Here is a 15,860-nt window from a genome sequence, read left to right on the forward strand (position 1 = left end):
AAGGGAGCTGATTCATGCAACAATGGACACGGATACACAAATCCAACTGGCCCCAAATGCGGAAAACTCCACTCCAAACACTATCATCAGAACAAAAACAATAAGAGAAAAATCCTTATCTTACACCATACCTCTCGACAACCACAGAGCCTCGATTCCTCAACGACACTGACATCTCGAGACAAGCGAAGAATCCACCCAAACAGCCAGAAAAAAGAAGGGAGTACCCAAGAAGAGCGTGGGAAGATTCCAACCCCCTCACACATACATCACAAGAACAGAAGGGCACTATCCATACCCACAACATGCCATACAGGACGACAAAGCTCTAGTAATCAACAACCCAACCATTAACCTAACAGACTGATTCAATGAAGAAGAAGCTTTCGCTGATCTTCATCCAATCAACGTCAATACGGAAGCACCCTGATTGAACAACTACAAACCAAAACGAGGAACAACTAATAAAACAAAACACCAAAAAGATCCACTGCAATCTAATCAATGCAAGGTCAATGTCCAAACATGCCACCGAAATATACAACATCTTATGTGACAGAGGTGTCGACATCCTATTTGTAACTGAAACATGGCTAGACGACAACTACAAGATCAACCTCAACAATTGCCTGCCTGAAAACCTCAAATGCGTCAAAGCAAACAGAAAAACCAAAAGAGGTGGGGGACTGGCAATCATCCACAAGGAACTCCTGGCAATCAAATAGGAATACCCATTAAACATCGATAAATGTGAATCCTTAATCCTACACCTATCGGTAAACCCCAAAACAAACCTGAAATTCATACTGATGTACAGACCGCCAACCTACGATGCAAACTTCGTAGACGCCTTCACGGACAAAATCGCCATCCTAGCCATCAAGCATAATCATCTGATCGTCCTCAGAGATTTCAACATCTGGTATGATGAAGAAACCACAACCACACAAAAATCTCTAACCAGCCAACTAGCGGCAATGAATCTACAACTAGTCAAAGGAGCAACCCACTTGGCAGGGCATACACTTAACGCAATCTTTGCCAATAAAAAACTCGCACCCCCAATTCAAATACTCTGGAGCGACCACCTCATCATTCCCTTCGTAATCACACTGATCACTCCAATAAACAAGCAACAAGAAAAAACACCATCACCATGAATGAAAAGAAATTGTAGAACCATCAAAAACTCCAACCTAACTGAACTACTAGAACTCAGCAAACCACAGGCAGCAATTATGGAAGAAGCTAACTTGGACAAAAAAGTAGCTCTACTCCACAACTGGATCACAATAACGATCGACGAAATTGAAGACCAATGGCAAAATGTTACACCCCACTACTCAGCGCCATGAAAAGAAAAAAATAAACTAGAATGGAGGATCAAAAGCGACACTGGAAACAAATTGAAATTTCAACAACATATCCACTCATACAAAAAGTAAATACTATGACGACCAAATCTTCAAAGCACCAAATACCCAAAAAGAACTCTTTAAAATTATAAATAAAATCCACCTGGCTGCAGCAACACGCCAATACCATTGATGAAACTATGCAACAACCTAGCAGACCACTTCAAAAACGAAATCATTACCATCCAACAAAACAGACCATGCGATCAGACTACAGAACCCACCTATCCCTACGAGGAACACCCGAACAAGCTACGAATCTTCCCCGAGATATCAGTGGAGACTTTCGTCAAACTGGTAAATCAAAGCAACATAACGGGTTCTTCTGAGGATCCCTGCCCCACAGACATATCAAATCAATCCTCAAACAAGGAACTCACATGGAATACCACAGGAATGCCCTCAACCTTTAATCCCAACAGGGAAAGTGCCACAATCCTTCAAATCGGCGTACATCAGGCCGCTACTCAAAGATACAGCAGGAAACGTAGAGGACCTCCAACTCCATCTCCAACATCCCGTACACAGCCAAACTGCTTGAAACGTACATTTACAAAACAACCCAAGAATTCATAGAAGAGCACTGCCTACTAGATCAGGCACAAGTAGGTTTCAGACCAATGAGAGGAACAGAATCTGCACTCCTCTCAATATGGGACGACCTAAAAGCAAACACAGACTCCGACAACCGTACTGCCTTGATACTTCTAGACCTCTGCGGCATTCAACACAGTTAACCACAACATCCTCATCACAAGATTAGAAGAACTGGGAATAACAGACACCGCCCTACTGTGGATCAAATCCTTCCTAACAAACGGAACAGAAACCATATGGATGAAACCTTTCAAATTCAACCAAAGGGAATGCACATGCCGAGTAGCACAAGGATCACCCTTCTCCCAGTTATTATTCAACATCTACCTATCTCAACTAATCAAAATCATCAAAAGGCACAGCCTCACTTGCTACAACTACGCCGACGACACACAAATAGTCTTCAAAATACAAGACACTCAAGAAGAAAACACAACACTGCAGAACTGCCTTTGTGATGTATTCAACTGGATGAACTTGAATTACCTCAAAATCAACCCAGGCAAAACAGAAAGAATGATCATCACAAAAAACAGAGGAGACAACTACATCTCTTGGCCAAGGGAACTTGGTACAACCGCAGCCCCATCATGGACAACAAACTTACTCTAGAGCCACAAGTAAACGCTCTACTCAAGAAATGCTTCTTTCTCCTGCAAGCGGCAAAAAGGGTCCACCCGTTCCTGTCATTCGCCAACAAAACACTTACCATCATTGCTCTCGTCATGTCCAGAGTAGATAACGCCAATAGCCTAGTATGCCTAAACGACTTCTAAAAAAAAAAAAAAAATACAACCATACAAAATGCGGCAGCCAGATTGCTTCTCAAACTACTTCGAAGAGAACAAATCACACCTAAAAACACTACATTGGCTACCAATAAAACAACTTATCAAATTCAAATCAATGTGCATCACACAGAGAGCAATCCAAAACCAAGGCGCATAGTTCCTGAGAGACACACTACGCTTACATCAACCAACAAGAACGCTCAGATCAAGCAACAACATCCGCCTGGAACCGAAACCCTACAACAAAAGAAAACTCAGAGGATTTTCATCTCACCTCGCACCAAAAACCTGGAACGGCTTACCTAAGAACATACGTAACGCAACAAACCACTGAACACCCACAGGAGCACACACATTGCTGAAACAATGAGTGAAGATACCGATCCTGCCAAGCAATCAACTACAAACAAAATCTAAGGTAGACGGTCCACGACGTACCAAACTACAAACCGAGAGATAGCTATGATAGGATGACACTAAAGACTGAATACGTAGTCAAACCAAGGCGGAAGGACAAGGACGATTCATCAATCGCACCCTGGTCCCTGAACTACACCCAAAGTGCAACAGACCTCCGTTAAAATAGATAGCTAGGGAATAGGGGGCGGCCAATCCACAGCCCCAACACCAGAGGGGTAGGGGGACTAGACTCTTGTTGTAGACAGATTGTGCATTCAATAGAGCAATATAAAGAGTGAGATGTAGAAGTACACTGATGCTGAGTCTGCAAGATAGCGAGGCGCTGGCGGTAGATGCGATAAGAGAAAGTGTGATGAAAGTAAGGCTTTGAGTTTTTGTCAAGACCGGGAGTAGGCCAGTGCGAAGAGGGGTGACGCCAAGGAATAGAGATGATGGGGATAGGAAGAGAGATGAAATGGTTTTGAGCAAAGGAGAATTGAGAGAAGTAGAAGAGAAAGGAAGAGATTGTAAGAGCAGTTGATTGTGAGATCGGGGGCTGAACAAAGACGTAATTGGTACTCGCAAGCAAGGAGCAGGACACAGCAAAGCAATAGCTCAAAGACAGAGGCCTGAGATAACGCGGGAGGTTTGCCCTTAGCTGTTTGCCCATACCTTATTCCCTGCAGCTGATTCCCCGTCGCTGTTTGCCCGTAGCTGTTGGCCCGTAGCTGAGTCGCCTCAAATCAAGGAGTCAAGTACTGGAAGTGGTGAGGAGCATCCAATGGCGGGAAGAGGAGGTGGAACGACCAGCCTGCGGCTACAGAGCAGAGGAGTCTGGGAAATTAAGTTCAGGCGTTGCCGCCCTATTCGTCAGTTGATGGTGATGCAGGGGGCTGATGAGAGTGGACTGGATGTAGGATGCTGTGCTCAGAATAGCATCAGCGGCCAGGTGCACATCACGTGACTAGGCCTTATGGCAGAACAATGATTTCAGTAACCTAGCCAATCACCTAACAGCAACCCAAGGTGAAGAGCTGATCGAAACCCACATCTGAAGAAGTTGGAGTCGAAGGGGATGTGGCCAATGAACTGGGGGCTCATATGTAATCAGTAGTATGTATATAGGTGGCAGCCTATGAGGGTGGGGGATGAACACTGTATATCGTGTGTGTCACAGATGACGATTGCTGTTTGCTTTGAAGAAGAGAGAGAGCTCTTATATACAAATAAAGCTCTTGTTCTTCTTAACAAACCGGTGCACCAAGTCTTTATCTTCAGAGGATTGTCATTTATCTGTCTGAGGTTTACTTTACAATACAATCTTATGCGCTGTCTCAGGTGTCTGCAACTCTATACGTTGCTGCAGGCATCTGGCTTACAGAAGAACCTGAAGGCCTTTCTGCTAAAACTCCACTGGCAGTCGGCTTTCTAGGTGCTCCACCTATGTGTGTATCGTAGAAGGGAGAGGGGGTGATATTATTACAGCGGTTTTAATACATTGGAGGCAAGTGAATGTCGGAGTCATGCGAGATGGCTTGTTTGAAGAAGCTTGGAAGTTATGTTAGGATGGCCTTCTTCATAGAAAGTATGATACATTCATTGAACAGCCTTCTTGCTGCAAAATCAATGGGTGGCAGCCACAAGGGAGTAATTAATCATAAATGATGAGCGCAAATAACAAGAGACTTAAGAACTGACTATGACTTTACAGCAGGTGGGTAAATGTGCCTGTCCGTCTTCTTCGCTAATCAATATCGATGTATTTATGGAATGGGGTAAAACAAAAATGATCCTGGTCTTTCATTGCTCCAATCTCCATTGTATCATTGGATGCATTTGTACCGATTGTAGTAGTGTAATCAGTGAGAATTGTTCTATTACTTCCTGCTCTTGTTCTTCAATACAGCACAATGAGTTCTACGTTGAAATAGGTTAAATGCTGAATTTTGTGTGCTTGAAGTACACACAAGCAGTACACAAGACTTTAGCAGTCCTTTATTTTCTCTTGTCTGTTTTTCCCCACAGGCCTTAATTTTGACGGGAAACGTGTCTGCAGAGGAGGCTGCAATCTTCTACTTTGACAGTCTAGAAAACCAAAACCTGGTAAGCCAGTGACACCCATTCTCCTTTAGTTACAGGCATCTCAGGCAGAAGAGTCTGGGCCTTGGATTCAGAGAACGCTAGGACTTCTTTTAGAGTCCATGTGCCTTGTATAATATGTCAAACAAAAGGGGTGACGGCTGGAAAGTGTAGAATGAATCCTAACCTCTGGCATTGCTCTGGGCAAACTTCCAGAGCATCGTCTTTCGCCGGCTATGCCATTACAAAAGGGAAAACACCATATGCAAATCAGGCTTGGTCCCACCCCAAAAGGAGGCCGTCTAGCCCAATCTGGGCTAGACGGCCTGACATCCCTTCTGCACGAGACCACAAGCATCCCCAGACATGTTGTTTTGCACTTGTATAATATGTGCCACTGACCTGGCGGAAAGATGGTTTTCTCTTTTTAGGAGTTCTTGTTGTCATAGTTTGTTTTCTTTTTAGGAAGATGACGAAGACCAGAACTACTACAAAATGGTGTTTGTGGTGAACATGGAACTCTCTATGGGTGTTGGCAAGGTAAGGTTTGGTTTGATGATTCTGTGAGATTGGTGCTTGTGACTATTGATATTGACAATAATATTGACCATATGGAAGGTGCATGAGATCAACTGGGCACTCGTACCTATGTGACAGCTACATTTTGTATAGGATGCTTCAGAGTTATATTTATCAAAATATAAGGATAGCCTTCTGTTGAGATGGATTTCTAGAATCTGGCATGGTGGACAGATTTCAGGAGGCCCGCCCTACTTCTAGTAAACAAAGGGGAACTCTTGAGAGGTTAGCGGTAAGCGTGGAGAGGGATCAAGGCTCAGTATCAGGAGTGAGTGAGTGAGTGTGGTCAGGGGTCCACAATGAATCCACACAGTGAAGCACACAATTCTTCTTAGACAGGTAAGTACAAACATATATGTATGTATTATAGGCCCAAAACACACTAGAAAAGAAAAATGAATCAATCGGGTAATATCACACATTAGTCAGTTGTCAAACATATATGCAGTCTCCTTTGGTTTGTAGAAATGCACGCACTTCACTTAGGCACCTAAAAGGAAGGTAAGGAAAGCCAGTTCACAAGAGGGGAGGCTGAATGTATTGCAAGTACTCACCTCCCTGACTCGCAGGTCGACTGGGAGTCGCTGGAGGTAGGTTTTTACGCAGTTGGATCCAGTAGAAGATGCCCAGGAGCTGTGGGTGCAAGGCAGATTCCGGTTGGGTCACCCTTTCTGATGATGAAATGCAGCAGACACCGATGTAGGCCTCTTCAGGACACACTACCAGATGGAGGAAAGCTGGTTCCAGCGTCGGTTCCCGCACAGCAGGCTTCTCTCCAGTCGCGGTCAAAGACCCTCCAGGACAGGAACTCTTGATTCTGGGAAGCTAAAACTTAGCAAGAAGGCGACCTGTTGCTTGAGCTGGCAGCCACCGAAGTTCCAGACAGAAACGCAGAATTGTGACGCTTCTGATGAGGTAGACCAAAATGGAGCTGGTCATTCCACTGGGTGGTCCAGAGCCGATTCCGAAGGCTCCCGACTGCAGGATCTTGAGATGGCATCGAGGCTGATTGGTCCCATCAGTCCAAGGGTTGAAGCACTGCAGAGGGCCTTCGCAGATCAGGTAGTCCAGCAGGAACGCAGGAAGGGTCGTCAGGCCTCTTTGGGAGTCGTCCACGGATATTCAGTCAGTCGTCTGCTCTTCTACACCAATACTTGGCTCCTACCCTGATCTGAAGAAATGGCTGCAGGAGTCCTCTTCTTATCTTAAATCCTGACTGGAAGCAAGTCCAAGCCGACCAACATTAAGCATCTGTACCATTCAAACAGCCAGCAGTGGTCCAATCTGGGATCACTGCAAGTTTCACTCATGCACACGCCCCAGACTCTCTGGTACCACAGATGTTGAGTGGAACCAGCCAGTCCCACCAACTTCATGAGTCCACACACAAATGGCATGCTCTAGCCTGCGAAAACTGCAGTATTCGCGTGCAAATGCATGTCCATATTAGGGATTTCCTGAGAATACAGGAGGAAGGCCTGTAAAAAACATGGCCAAAGAATAAGCAAAAGGTCTTGTGGCACTGCCATTGTAGGGTACTAGCCACGTTTAGTAGACAGACAAGGTAAACGCGAATGTGCACACTAGAATACTGCAAACATGGTAAACATGTTTCTGATGCTTGTTAATCTTCCTAGAATCAAATGCTGTGCATATAGTCCAACATCTAGTGGTAAACGCAGAGTATTGCATCTTGTCTTTTCGAGGATCGAAAGGGGACGTCGACATATGCGTGCCTGTAACACCTGTGACGTGTAGTGTACCCAAAATCCCTCGTGCGTCAAGTTCCCTCAAATTGTTTTTTTATGCCCAGCTAGCTGGTCGCCTTATGCGGAGCTCGTCCAAATAATTGCAATGTTATTTCCCGACCTCCGGCCGTTTCCTCTCATCATCCTCCCCCCCCCCCCCCTTTAACGACTGATTCCAGTACCCCTGCCGAAGACTGCTGAGGACTGAATTTTCGCTGGCTGGGGCTCCGGTCGGTGCCGACGACCAAGGCTCCACTTTGGACGCCATTGACCTTACTCGGGAGCGTTCTCGCTCCACGCCGTCCGTCCCCGGCCCAATAGGCGCAATGAGAGTCCAGCTATGGGGAATAAACTTCCAGGTGGCAGGGATGCACACGATCCCCACACAAAGGACACAACCCCCAGTTCTGATTCGACAGTTTAGTCAAAGCGCTCCAAGGTGCCAACGGGTACGTCAGCCAGTTCGGCAGTACCCGCCGGTCCCCGTGATCAGCAGCCCTCCCTGCAACCACGTCATCGGCATGCGTCCGGGCAGTCCAAGAGTAAGGGCGCAAGCACCAAAAGCCATGTGGCCGTCGAAACGCCAAGTGCGCCTAAATTGACCGTGCAACCGCCTACACAGTCCGTACACCTCCCTGTGCCGCCGAGCATCGGCGATAGTATCGCAAAGATCATTTCGGCGGTGAAACACTAAGAACAGGGGAAAAACGTGTCGAAGGACACGTTGGAAGGCCAGGAGGGACAAAAAGATTACTCTGAGAGCCCTGTATCCTTATCTCAGGCTCTAGGTGAGAAATCTCGACGTTCTAGGGAAGGAGAGCGTCCTGAAGAGCCCTTTCCTCCTCTAGGCCCATCTGGTTCCTCTTCATGGACCAGAGAGACGTTTGAGGGGTGCATGAACTGACTAGAATAGTTTGTTGAGTTTTCTGAAAAGATTGCTGGAAGGAGGCCTCGTGAAGAGAGACCTTATACGCCTGTGGCCAAATTTCAAAGGACTTTTGATCCACATCATGAAGAAGCCATTTTGGACATCACTGAAGATGAATTCCATGTTGACACATATGTACAGGATAATGCCCCCTTTTGGTGATCTTGCTGATGACCCTTCTGATCCCAATCCGGTATGGGACAATGAACATCCAGTTGATGATCAGCCTTGAGCGTCCCCTACCCCGGAACACCAAAGCCTTGTGCATGGACTCCCCTCCCTCCCTCCCGATCAGTACGTCAGGCATCACCAGTTGACAACCAGATGGCATCTAACGCTATCTTAAAGACGTCAGCGGAACACTTCCAAATTGCCGCACAGGAGGCAGTGCCAGATTCAGACTTTGTTGAGGACAGTCCTAGATAGAGGGCATTGCAATAGACAATTTTAGATATGATCAAGGTTCGAGCCAGAGTCGCGCAGTTGGCAGTGGTGAGAAAAGGGCGACGGGCTGTGATGAGTTCATGTGTAGCCCAAAGCAGAAGTTACGTCGTTTGTTTGTCTGGAGAGTGAAAGGGTAGAGTCCAGATAGATGCCAAGTGTTTTGGTGTCATTAGATACCTTAATAGTATTGCCATCGATGACTAAGGATTTGAAGGATGGGTCAAGTCTGATAAGTCTGTGGTGGGATCCCAAGATGAGTAGCTCTGTCTTCTCATCATTGAGGCAAAGTTCGTGTTGGGCCATCCAAGCCTGAATGACCTGGTAGATATCATTTAACGCTTTTGTTTCAATCGTGTGGTCCCCGGTGATGGGGATGAGAATCTGGGTGTCATCATCGTAATTCTTATAGGTGACACCCAGATAGTCAAGGATATCAAAGTTGTTTTATAAACACGTTCTATTGTTCAGGAAGGAACTGATCCAGGTGGTCTCTTTGTCTGAGAAATGAGCGGCAAGATTGAGGTGTCGGCATAGTATTTGGTGATTTACCAAATCAAGTGCTGCCGATGGGTCACGTAACAGAGCCAGCTTCCCGTTGTCCTTAAGATCCTCAATTTGAGTTTTAAGGTCAAGGATGGCTGTTCGGTTCCGTGCCTGGGTCGGAAGCCCGATTGTCTGCAGCCCAGGAATTTGTTGGAATTCAAGTAGTCTTAAATAGGATTGTATACGAATTGTTCGTTTTACAACTGTTCGAATGACAATTGACCTTTTCACAATTGACCGAATTGTGAAGGTCAATTGTACCATATATGTGGGGGGAAACCCCCCACAACGCCAAACCCCCCAACACATACATATATATATAATGAAGAAATCAGGAGGACTGATTTGATTGCTCTGTGTACCAGGTGGATGAGCGAAGGTCTATTGGAGGATGATCTGGTTAAATTTCTTACTCCCTCATGCTACACGATACCTACCATCTACTTCCTCCCAAAAACGCACAAATGCCTCAGTAATCCCCCAGGTAGGCCCATTGTTACTCTTTGTGGCTCATTACTGGAACATCTAGCCCAATTCATCGATGAAACACTGGTTAAATTTGTCAGTGTTACCTTCCTACCTGAGGGATACTAAGGACTTTCTGCAGCACGTCTCTAATACACCCTGGGAGGAGGGTTTACTTTTGGCCACTTTAGAGGTAGTTTCTTTGTACACATCTATTAGTCACACCATTGGTATATCTGCATGTAAACACTTTTTGGACACGGACACCCGCTCGCTAAACTATCTCAGACACAGTTCTATGATTTTGGACATGCTTTCATTCTGTCTACACAACAATGTTTTTCTTTTTGAAGGACACTTTGTTCGACAAGTAAGGGGGACTGCGATGGGGAGCACCTTTGCACCATCCTATGCCAATCTCACAATGGGGTGGCAGGAGGGTACTTTCCTTTCTGATTTATTACTATCTTGCTTTCCGACACAGATCATCTCTTGGTGGCGGTATATAGATGATGTTTTTATCATTTGGAAGGGCACCGAAAGGGACTGGTTATTATTTGTACAGAGTATCAACAAAAACCAGGTCAATCTCAGTTTTACTGAATGCCACAGTCGCTCCAAAATTGTTTATCTGGATGTGACTGTCATGATGGATGACTCGGGGATTAACACTGCATTGTACAAGAAATCTACCAACACTGGGTTACCACTTTATGCTAACAGCTGTCATCCGACTCCTTGCAAAAAATCCATCCCTTATGGCGAATGTATTCGATATCGCCGTAACTGTTCCAACATTGCTTGCTTTGATCACTATTGTGCACAGGCAGCCATGGACACATGAAACAAGGTTATCATAAAAGAACGATTGAAACGGCATATCTTCGGGCCCGAGGCATGTCTAGGGATGCCTTACTTTATGATACCGGTCCCAAATCTGTGTCCAATGAGGATCCCAGACTCATCATCACGTTTGATACCTCATCTAATGATATTTGAAAATTGTGGCTAGACATTGGCATGTTCTTACTCTTGATAATGATTTGAAGCCCATTTTGGGCAATCGTCCCACTGTGACTTATAAACGTGTCCCTTCCTTGAGGGATAAACTTGTATCCAGTTTCTTATCCCCTGTGGGTAAGACACAGTGTCCTAATACATGGCTTCCAGCTTCGCATACGGGATTCACCAAGTGCATGAAATGTAAAGCATGTGCCCATGCTACTGCTAAGAAATCTTTTTTGCATCCCATCACGCAAACGCAGCAGCTGGTTTGCCATTCAATTAATTGTGACACCCACTTTCGTTGTTTATGTACTCTCGTGTCCATGTATGCGTTGGTATGTTGGCAGTACTACCTGCAACATTTTAGGGCTATTAAGAATTCTGATCCAACATACCACATGGCCAAACATTTTAAATTTGAACATAACAACGATGTGAAAATGTTAACTGTTTTTGCTGTGACGCATGTACCCCTGCATCCAAGGGGTGGTGATCGCGTTTTGAGGCTGAGACAACTGGAAACCAGATTCATTTTGGATCTTGACACAAAATTTCCTAGGGGGCACAATGTAGATGAGCTGTATACTTTTTTGGGTACTTAAGCCTGTGCCCAAGCCCATTTATTTGTATATATTCTCCTTGTCCTTCCTGCCATCTATGCTCTGTTTTTCTCCGCCCGGAGTTCTTACTTTCCTGATAGGATGCTTTCTCTAGTTGGTTTTCTTGCTTCACATTTGTTGGTTTGGTGCAGGTAATTTTTGATTCTAATTTGTTTTTTCTAAAAAAAATTATTTTTTTCCTTTTTTTGCTTCTTCTTTTTTTACCTGCTTGTCTTAGCTGATTATTCTGCAATATAGGGGGAGTGTGGTCCAATCTATGTCTTGCTGACTTTGGTTACTTACATGTGGCCTCTTGTTGTACACATTAGTGTTTTTTCCTTTATAATTGTGATATTGTTCCTAATCATTTTCCCATGTTTGGATCTTACTGGTCTGAGCCGATTTTGTGTTCTAGATTTGTCATATTGCCTTTTAGCTTTTGGCCTTATGTACCTTTTCATTATGGTCTGCTATTATTGCTTTAGCACTTGCACTTTGACGACTAGGCAGCTATCTTAACTAACTTTGCACAGTCATATTGATGCACTTGCACTTTAAACTATCCTCTTATTCTGAGGTTAGTTCAGGCACATTGATGCCTTGCTGCTCCGCCCCCTTTTTTGTGCCTATTTTCACTGTACTATTAACATCTTACGATCTAGCTGCTATCCTTGCATTTTTGATGCACTTGCACTTTAAACTATCCTCTTATTCTGAGGTTAGTTCAGGCACATTGATGCCTTGCTGCTTTCCCCAAACCCCCCCCTCCACCCCCCTTTTTTTTGCCTATTTGCACTGTACTATTAACATCTTACGATCTAGCTGCTATCCTTGCATTTTGCACATATGACCATGCTGGCTGTATTTTTATGCAGTATTTTTTTAACATTTCAATCCAGTTCATTGGTTTTAACCTCCCTTTTTTTCATCTTATTGTGGTCGACCAGTTTTTATTACCATCTGAGTGTTATTGGGAATAATTTATTTTCTTATGAGGTTCCTTGTTTATTTACATGGGGTGTTCTCCAATGTTGTTTTTTTTTTTTAGTGTGATCTGTCATTCTTTCTATGTTATATGGCCGTTTTACTATAATTGTATGCACTGTGCAAGTATTTCAAGTATGGCCAAGCACATAGAAATGTGTTTATTGAAATCAAGTGGTGGGTTTTCATTTGTACGTCTGACTATTAGCAGAGATTTTGGTTTTGGCACTGTGCCTCCATTCCTCTGTTATAACATGGACTTACACTCCTTTCCAACATGGCCACTCTTATTCCTACATGTTCTGTGTGAAGTATTGCCATAGACACAGTTAAGGGACTTCATGTTAGTGTGTGTACATAGCACTGTCTAATCTCCTCCCCCTCACGTGATCAAGCGCTCAGTATAGCGCGAAACGCGTTGTTTGCAGGCTGCCCTGCCTAGGCGTCCTGCTGTTTTGTCCTGTATGTATGTGCTGCTTTGTACGTTTTTGTGCCTTGCATTTTGCATTTGGCCTTTTAATAATTTTTTGGATTAATATTAAAAGACACCAGTAACTTTCAATGCTGTGTCTCTGGTGTTTTTTTTCGACCCCCCCACAGAACCTGGCACTTGTTTTGCTGTGCTTGCGGCGAGTGCGTTTTCATCTCCTCCCTCCCCTTTTTCCCTATATATATATATATATATATATATATATATATATTTCGGTCAATTGTGACCCTTTAAATAGGGTCAATTGTTCATTCGAACAATTGTAAACAAACAATTTGGGTAATACCTTAGACTGCACGGTCGAGAATTGTAAGCAGAAAGGGCACGGTAGTGATGGGTCTATAATTGGTGGGTATGCTAGCATCCAGGGTGGGCTTTTTAAGAAGGGGGGATAACCAAAAATCTTCAAGATTGTCGGGGACAATGCCTGTGTTGAACGATGCGTTTATACGGGCAGTGATGAAAGGTGCAAGTTCGTGTGAGGCCTCCTTGATGATGGGAGCTGGGCATGAGTCACCCAGGGATTTGGAGGGCTTGAGTTTATTGATGATACTTTCAACCTCAGGGATAGTTATTGCCGTGAAACTAAAGGGTTTGTGTGTGTGTGAGTGATGGGGCTGGCATTACCATACAGGGATTGAGATGTGGGTTAATCTGAAGGCAGATTTTTTTTTTTTGTCATTCATTTTGGCTTGGAGTGTGGAGATCTTAACAAGGAGCGCTTTTTGGATATTGGCACACCAAGCGCTGTCTTTGCTACAGGTGTCCGGGGGGGGCTGAGGGAGATTCAAGTTCTTTTCAGATCTCGAAAAGCTCTTTAGTGTTGGATTCCGCTTGTACAATACGCTTATTGTACGTATATTTGTTTAAATTGCATCTTTGTAGTTGAGAGATGCAAGGAAGAGGCTATCCTTATTAGTGTCAGTGGGGTGACTTTTCCAATGAGCTTCTGAGTTGGGTTTTTCTTTGTGTAGCGCTCTCAGGTGTGGTGTGAACCATGAGTTGAGGTGTGCATTTCCTGGATTTAATAGGTGCAATAGCGTCCAATGCTTTCACCATGGTCTGATTGAAGGTATCCACTAGGACAGTAGGGTCTGTGCAAGAAAGTGATATTTCGTTCAGAGTTGGAAGGAGGAGGGGGAGCGGTTTTTCACACGTTATGTCTCTCTTGTTTCTTGTGCAGATAGCAGGTGTAGTATCCTGTTGGACACAGAGGTCATTAGCTTTGATGTTGAAGGTAATTAAGTGGTGATCTGACCACGCGCAAGGTTGGTTAGAAGCAGTATTGATGCTGCAGTTTAGGTCAGCCACCCAGTCAAGAGTTCTCCCCTTTTTGTGGGTAGGTTCCTTGATACGGTGGGTGAAGCCTAGGTCGGACAGGGTATTAGAGATGTCTAGTGCTTTAAGGTCATTGGGGCCTTGGAAACCAAGGTTCAAGTCACCAAGTAATATAATTTGAGATTTAACCTTAGTTTTGTCAGCTAGGATGGAGGTAATGTCGTCAATGAAAGTGGTCATAGGTCCTGGGGTTCTGTATATGACATGTAAGGTGATAGTTTGGTTAGGTGAGATAGCTAGTTTGACCGATGGTAGTTCCGCCGAAGGGATCTGTTGACTATTTATGACTCTGAGGCCTAGGGAGTTTTTGTGAATGAAGGCGATCCCACCACCTTTAGATTGATTAGTGTTACGGTCGCATCTAATGATGGCGTATCCTGAGGGAATGGCAAGGGAGAGTAATGGACCTGAAGCTGCATGCAGCCAGGTCTCAGTGATGGCGAGGAAGTCTAGGTCATGTATGTATTTATTTATTTATTTATTTATTTATTTGGATTTGTAGAGCGCACATCTGCCTGGGGGCATCGTGGCGCTAAGAAGTCTTACTTGTTACAGGCATACATGGTGAATATACAGATATACAGATTAGCATAGACACGTTTTTTCATACATTTGCTGTTATTTCCATAATTACAGTGGTGAGAATACAGGTGAGGCGGGGTTAGTGGAACAGCGTGGTTTTGAGTAGTCTACGGAAGACATGGTATGATTTTTCGCTTCTTAAGGCGGTGGGGAGTGCGTTCCAATTTTTGGGTGCTAGGTGTTGGAAGCTGGACCCTCTGGCTTTGCTTCTTTTGAAAGTGGGTACATAGGTCTGGTTGGTCAGGTGTGACCTGGTAGGTCTAGTGGAGGTATGGAGGGTGATCCTTTCAGAAAGATAGGGTGGGGCATTGGCAGAGAGGCATCTGTGTGTGATGGCCATGGATTTAAATAGTATGCGTTCTTTTATAGGTAGCCAGTGTGCTTCTTTTCTGGCTTGGGAGATGTGCTCCCTTTTTGGAATGCTTAGGGCTGCTCTTAGAGCATTGTTTTGTGTGACTTGCATTTTTTTAATGTTTTGTGCAGATGTGCCCAGGAAGAGGGCGTTGCAGTAGTCCAATGTATGGTATTCAGGTCTGCGATATCCAGTGCATGAGCTGGTAAGGACCTGACATTGAACAGGGCGCCCTTCACCACGGTATCTTTGGGAGTGTGATAGGGTTGGTGTTCACGGTGCTAGGAGACAAGGGGGTCGAGGTGACATTAGTTGTGTGCAGTATGTCTTTCATGGTGATGATGTTGTTAGGGGCGTGACGGGTAACGCAAGGGAGTCTAGAGCCCAATCTATGGTTCCTAGCTTGTAATATGCATGGTTGGTTCAGGTAGGTTTGGTGGGAAAGTGTTCTAGCCAAAGGGCTGGGGAGTTAAGGTAGGGGTTGGTAGTAGGTGTGGAGGACATCAATGGTGAGCTATTACA

General features: G+C 44.7%; 1 protein-coding gene across 1 annotated transcript in view; it reads left to right on the top strand.

The window, feature by feature from the left end:
* The window catches only part of LOC138566191 (probable peptidyl-tRNA hydrolase 2), a 116,893-nt gene that overhangs the window by 12,160 nt on the left and 88,873 nt on the right, over positions 1 to 15,860 (top strand). Inside the window, exons 3-4 of the mRNA XM_069643233.1 lie at positions 5,228 to 5,305; positions 5,747 to 5,821. Coding sequence (XP_069499334.1) covers positions 5,228 to 5,305; positions 5,747 to 5,821 — 153 coding nt within the window. The remainder of the gene's footprint in view (positions 1 to 5,227; positions 5,306 to 5,746; positions 5,822 to 15,860) is intronic.

This window comes from Ambystoma mexicanum, chromosome 2p (assembly GCF_040938575.1).
Source record: "Ambystoma mexicanum isolate Mex_15411 chromosome 2p, UKY_AmexF1_1, whole genome shotgun sequence".
In the NCBI taxonomy this organism is placed as follows: domain Eukaryota; kingdom Metazoa; phylum Chordata; class Amphibia; order Caudata; family Ambystomatidae; genus Ambystoma; species Ambystoma mexicanum.